This window comes from Helianthus annuus, chromosome 14 (assembly GCF_002127325.2).
Source record: "Helianthus annuus cultivar XRQ/B chromosome 14, HanXRQr2.0-SUNRISE, whole genome shotgun sequence".
Taxonomy (NCBI): domain Eukaryota; kingdom Viridiplantae; phylum Streptophyta; class Magnoliopsida; order Asterales; family Asteraceae; genus Helianthus; species Helianthus annuus.
Window position 1 is genome coordinate 143392056 of NC_035446.2, and position 6379 is coordinate 143398434.

Genomic DNA, 6379 nt, shown 5'->3' on the forward strand with positions numbered 1-6379 from the left:
TTCGCCCGCTCTACCTGGCCGTTTCCCTGGGGATGCGCTACCGATGTGAAAATTTGCTGGATTTGGAGGTCGGCGCACCATTCTTGCAAAACTTTGTCGGTGAACTGTGTTCCGTTGTCGCTTACCAAGTATAGCGGCAGTCCAAACCGACACACTATGTGTTCCCAAAGGAACTTTTTGGCATTCTCCGCCGTGATTTAGCCAAAGGCTTGGCCTCAACCCACTTGGTAAAGTAATCGATCACCACGATTAAGTATTTTAGCCTTCCTGGAGCTAGCGGGAATGGTCCGACGATATCCACTACTCATTTTTGAAAAGGCCATGCCGCTGTAACTGGGATTAAGTTGTTCTTAGGCCTGAGTGTTTGGGTAGCGAATTTTTGACACCTGCGGCACTTTCTTAGTTCTTGTACGGCGTCTTCGTGCATCCCAGGCCAATAGTACCCAGTGTTGTGGATTTTTTCCACAACTGCCCGGGGTCCAGCATGGATGCGGCATATGCCGACATGAATCTCTGTGATCAAGTACTTTGCTTCTGCCGGAGAGACACACCGCAAAAGTGGTCCTAAGTATGACTTTCGATATAGGACGCCGTTATTTACTTCGTATTGCAGTGCCTTTGTCTGTATCTTCTATGCTTCACCCCTAGCAGAAGGTAACTCTCCATTAGTGAGGAATTTTAGCATTGGGGTGAACCAGCAGGGTTCCTCTGCTAGAACGGCGGAAACGCTCCGTGGTTCAATTGAGGGCGTTTGTAGTGTTTCAACTTTTAATTCTTTTTCCATGCGCGAAGTGGCGAGTTTGCTCAAAGCATCCGCTATTTGGTTTTTGCCTCTGTGCACATGGTTGAGTGTGATGTTATTAAAGGAAGCCATGAGCTCCTTTGTTTTTGCCAGATATCTTGCCATTGATTCGTCTTTGGCCTCGTATGTCTCATTTACTTGATTGTTAACCAGTAAAGAATCAACATATGCATCAACCCGTGTGGCTCCCATAGATTGGGCCATTCTTAAACCCGCGAGTAGCGCTTCATATTCAGCTTCATTGTTGGAACATTCGAAATCGAAACGTAAGGCGTACATCAGTCTTATCTCATCTGGGCTTATCAATATTAAGCCTGCCCCATACCCTTTTCCACTTGATGACCCGTCAGTATAAAGTTTCCAGGTCTGTCGGGCAGTGCTGGATTCCTGGATGTTCCGGATGGCGGGGTCCACTATAGTTTCTCCTTCAGGGATCTCAGCTAAGAAGTCGGCGATTACCTGCCCTTTGACTGCTGTTCGTTTTCGGTATTCAATATCCAAAGCGCCTAGTTCAATCGCCCATTTGGCCAATCTTCCGGAGATTTCTGGCTTGTGCAAAATTTGCTGTAGCGGGTAATTCGTCAAGACCTGTACGCAGTGTGCTTGAAAATATCTTCTCAATCGCCGAGTGGCGTGAACTAGTGCGAGGACCAGATTTTCCAGGGTTGGATACCGCGTTTCGGGACCCGCCAATACTCGGCTGATGTAATATATGGGTGTCTGCTTTCCATCTCTTTCCACCATGAGTACCGCGCTTACCGCGTTATGGGCTGCTGCCAAATACATTTTAAGCACTTCATTAGGGGATGGCGCTGTCAACATGGGTAATTTTTCAATGAAACGTTTCATGTCTTGTAGGGCTTCTTCCGCTTCGCCGGTCCATTTGAAATTCTTTTTGTTGAGGCAGTCTTTTAACGTCTTTATAAATGGCAAAGATCTCTCGGCATGTTTTGCTAAGAATCTGTTGATCGCCACTAAACGCCCGTTCAACGCTTGCGCTTCTTTCAAAGTTCTTGGAGAGGGCATCCGCGTTATGGCGGCTACCTTTTCCGGGTTAGCTTTAAATCCGTCCCGGGTGACTATCACGCCTAAGAACTTTCCTTCCTCTACCTCGAAAGAGCATTTTTTGAGGTTGAGTTTGATGTTGTATTCTCTAAGCTTTTGAAAAGTTTCCTCAATGTCTTCTAGCTTTTGTTTCTCTTCCCTGCTTTTGATCACAAGATCATCGACATATACTTCCAAATTTCTACCAATTTGTGTTTCGAAAGCTTTGTACATAAGTCGCTGGTAGGTGGCCCCGGCATTTCGTAGGCCGAAAGGCATCTTCGTGTAACAAAAAATGCCAACATCAATGTGAAACGCCGTTTTTTCTTCGTCTTCTTTGGACATCTTAATCTGGTGGTACCCTTTATAAGTGTCTAAAAAGAACTTGTACCTGTAAGGGACCAGGGAATCAACCTTTAATTCCATCTCAGGCAGTGGGTACACGTCTTTGGGGCATGCTTTATTTAGATCTTTGAAATCAATGCACATCCGCCATGTGCCGTCGGGCTTCTTTACCATCACCGGGTTTGATACCCACGTATGGTACTGTGTTTCTCTGAGGACTCCGGCTTCCACCAACTTTCGTACCTCTCTAACAACCGTTGCCTTTCGATCCGGAGCCATACTGCGTTTATCCTGTGCGACTGGCTTAATGCCTGGGAGTGTTGCTAGCTTGTGTTCTGCCCTATCGCGGGGTATTCCTGTCATGTCGGAATGTTCGAAAGCAAAGATATCGACATTCCTTCTCAGCAGCTGTTTCAAATCGTTTTTAACCTCGGGAGAGAGGCTGTCTCCGATTGTAACTGTCTAATCTGGATGGCGTGTGCTTAATACCCATCTTTCTGGACCAACGGCTCCGGTGGGGCCTTGGCGACATCTTTTGGCGTTTAATACCTCCCCTATCTTGTCACGAAACACTGTTGCAACACCCCGCGGGGTAGGGAACTTCATAAAACCTCGCGCCATAGAGACTATCGCGTCCAATTTCCCCAGAGTGAACCTTCCAATGATCACATTGTGGTATGACTCAGCACGTACCACGAGGAAAGTTAGGAGTATGGTTCTTTCTCTGGGTTCTTGTCCAAATGTAACTGGAAAGGTAATCTGACCAATTGGGTCCACCTTTTCTCCAGTGAAACCTTTAATGGGGGCGTGCACCGACTCAAGCAGCTTTCTGTCTTCCAGTTGCATTCTATTGAAACAATGCTCATAGATAATGTCTTCTGAACTCCCGGTATCTACCAGGATTCTTCTCATGTGGTAATCCCCTACTGCAGTGGATATGATCAGGGCATCCGTAGTGAGGTGCAAATCTTCCGCGCGAGGTTCAATGGTCATGGTTGCTAACATCCAGGGTTCGAGCGTGGAGAAACTCCGCTTTGCCCCTTTTCCCTTGTCGGTGTGAACCATATTCAGTTCTCGCGGCCTCTTTCCCGCCGCCTTATCGTTCTCTTCCTTGACGGCGAGCGGGCCTTGCTTGATATCTCTCACTAAGTGTGCCAATTTACCCGCTTTCACGAAATATTCAATCTGCTTTTTAACTGAAAACAGTCATTTGTATCGTGGCCGCTTCCCTTATGGTATTCATAATATTTACTTGTGTCTTTGTTAGGATTGTCTTTCTGCTGGTGTTTTGCTCAGGTTGGGGTAGTCAGATCGTGGTTTAGAGGACTCATTCCTTGAATAAGTGTTTCTGGATCTATCATACCGCGAGTCCGTACTATCATTCCTGTGGTATCGGTCTCCTCTACCCTTACCTTTAGCACCTCGTTGCTCTCTTTCTTCCTGGTTTTTCAGAGCCTCATTTTTCCTGTTGGCAGCATGACTGGCGGCCACGGCCTTTTCTTGTATAACATATACTTTAGCGATCCTTAGTATTTCATCAATGGTGGGAGGTACGCCATCCCTTCCATGAAGTGTCCTTAACAACTCATCGTCGTTTACTCCTTGTAGGAAAGCTCCACATGCTAGATCGTTTGTAACGTCCGGGATTACCAAGCTTTCTTTTTTGAACCTAACGATGGAATTTTCCACCGTTTCGTTGTCTCGCCGGCGAATGTGGAGGAGCTCGTTTCGATCTTTTGTGTGCCTGCATTGTTGGCTGAACTGTAAGATGAACTTAGCCTCTAGATCTTCGAAACTGTCAATTTCCCCCGTGGGCAGACTATCCCACCAAACGTGAGCCGCGCCTACCAGCGTTTGGACAAACATCTTGAACCAAAGGGGCATAGGCCAACAGGCTACTTCTCCTGCACTTTTGAATAGGTTGAGATGATCGTCTGGATCACCTAACCCATCGTACTTGCCTACCGTCTGAGGCATCTTGGGTTTTTCCTTGATAGGGGCTTCCGCTATTCTTCGAGTGAATTTGGATTTGAAAGTAGCATCTACCGGTTTATATGTCCTGGTAAGTTCGTCTTCTTCCACATTGATGGGTTGCACAGGAGGGGTTATCCTGCCCTGGCTGATACCCTAGGTGACAGTGAGTGGGATTGGAGTAACGTTCACTGTTGAGCTTGGGCCTCTTTCTGGGGAGAAACGAGGTCTAGATGTATTTCCCCTATCATATATGGGTTCCGCCGAGGGAGGAATTTGACTGTAGACTGGTTGGGATGCTGGAAGAGTCCAACAAGGCGGCATATACGCCACGTATGGCGATTGTTGAGTATAACCTTGTGGTCCTCCCTGGGGAGTATACATTGGCGTATTGTATTGGGGCAAGTACCCGTATGGGGGAGCGAAGTAATATCCGGGAAAATAAGCCTGATTTCCTGGGGTCACTAGGGCGTTCATCATTCCCGCGGGCATGACCACAGGTTGATGGGGCGGCGTGGATAACGCCGCTGTAAGCGCTGCTGAATATAGAGGTGGCATGGCGTAAGTAACTGAAGGTTGATAGTAGTGGGGTGTGCCACCCTGTGATATGACGGTGCTGGGGCTAGCAGATGTGATAACCGGCGCAGTGCTGTGACGTACAGTCTGTGCATTGGAGGTTGCGGCTGAGGCGAAAACGTTTACGCCTGTTGTGATTGGTCCGACTGACTGGAGCTGTAAAGGAGTGTATGAAAATAAATCTGCTGCTATTGTCCCAGAAGAGGCAGCGATGGTACTGGCAAAACCTGGTGGGGGTCCTTCTACCTCAAACTCCAAGTCGAGTGACCTGGTAACAATCGGTGAAACTGGCATGGAAGCAGCGGGACTTGTTTCTTCCAACGGATTGCTAGTTAACATCGCCTGACTTGGTGTCGCTGCTATGTTCTGATCGCTTGCCATTGGGGTTCAGTCTTGTTGTTGCTACTGATCTGGTCCCACGGATGGCGCCAATGAAGAAACACTGACCTTCACGGTAGTATCCAACGAGGACTTCAACACTTGGCGATCCGAACAGCTTAACTGCAAAACAGAACACCGTTAGGACTCGTTACAGGAATGCAGTTTTTCCTGTAACCACCCTCCGGCGTGAGAATAAGTCTCGGTTGTGGGAGTAAAGAAATATGTAGGTAGAAGAAAGTTGTATGAGAGTGAGATGATCCATACCTTAGATGTTTACCTCTATTTATAGTTTACTTTTAGGGTTTCTCTTAACTTAGGATGGGCCCCGATAAGTTAGGGATTTGCATAATCTTCCCAAAAAGTTGGGGATTTGGTTGCGTGACCGATCCATGCAAGACGGAATATTCCAGAATAAATGTTTATAATTATTTATTTATAATAAAATAATAGGTAATGACCCGGTCGGGTTAGCCGATTCGGGTCATACCTCGTCACTTGGTCTATCCAAATTTAATATAAGAGAGGTAGGGGCGCCCATCACTAATCATTCACAACTTTCCTCAAGTTCCGCCATGTCATCAAGGATTATTCCATCACTAGTGATGAATTTTAGTGGAAATGCCCATCACTCATCACACCCAACAATTTCTCTCACAACCCAACAATTTCCCTCAACTTCTTCGCTTCTTCACGTGTGAAAAAATTGACTCGTTTTAAAGTTCACGCATCAAAAAACTCGGTGGCGGCAGTGTGCTTTTGGCTTCCACGCGTGGTGGAGGGGCTATCACGGGGCGCCCCGTCCCCCTAACTAATTATTAAAATTTTAAATGCAGTATTTTAAAAGAAATAAGGAATTAAAAAAAAGATTTGGTGAGTTTTGAAAGTTTTATATTTAGTTCTTATTTTCTATTTGTTGAAAATACCCTTTTAAACGAAACTATAATAAATAAAAATATAAAATATTTTGACATCGTTCACTTTAATAGAATTTATCAACATAGAGATAGAGAGTTTGAAGTATTATTTATTTTCTTGAAGTAAAAAATATAAAATATTTTGGCATCGTTTACTTTAATAGAATTTATCAACATAGAGATAGAGAGTTTGAAATATTAATTATTTTCTCGAAGCAAAAAGAATTTGCTAGAAACCCATATGCACATCACATGCCTGGTCTATGGTATCTTTGGGGTTTTTTTGTCACATGTATTTTTAGAGATTTTTGTTTAGACCTTAAATTGTGAGGGGTGGTTGGATGTG

General features: G+C 45.5%; 1 protein-coding gene across 1 annotated transcript; it reads right to left on the bottom strand.

Moving 5' to 3' along the window:
- Nucleotides 1-4318: 4318 nt before the first annotated feature.
- On the bottom strand, nucleotides 4319-5119 carry LOC110907505 (extensin-like). Its single transcript, XM_022152480.1, has one exon. The coding sequence runs from the start codon at nucleotides 5117-5119 to the stop codon at nucleotides 4319-4321; it is 801 nt and encodes a 266-aa protein (XP_022008172.1).
- Nucleotides 5120-6379: the final 1260 nt, after the last annotated feature.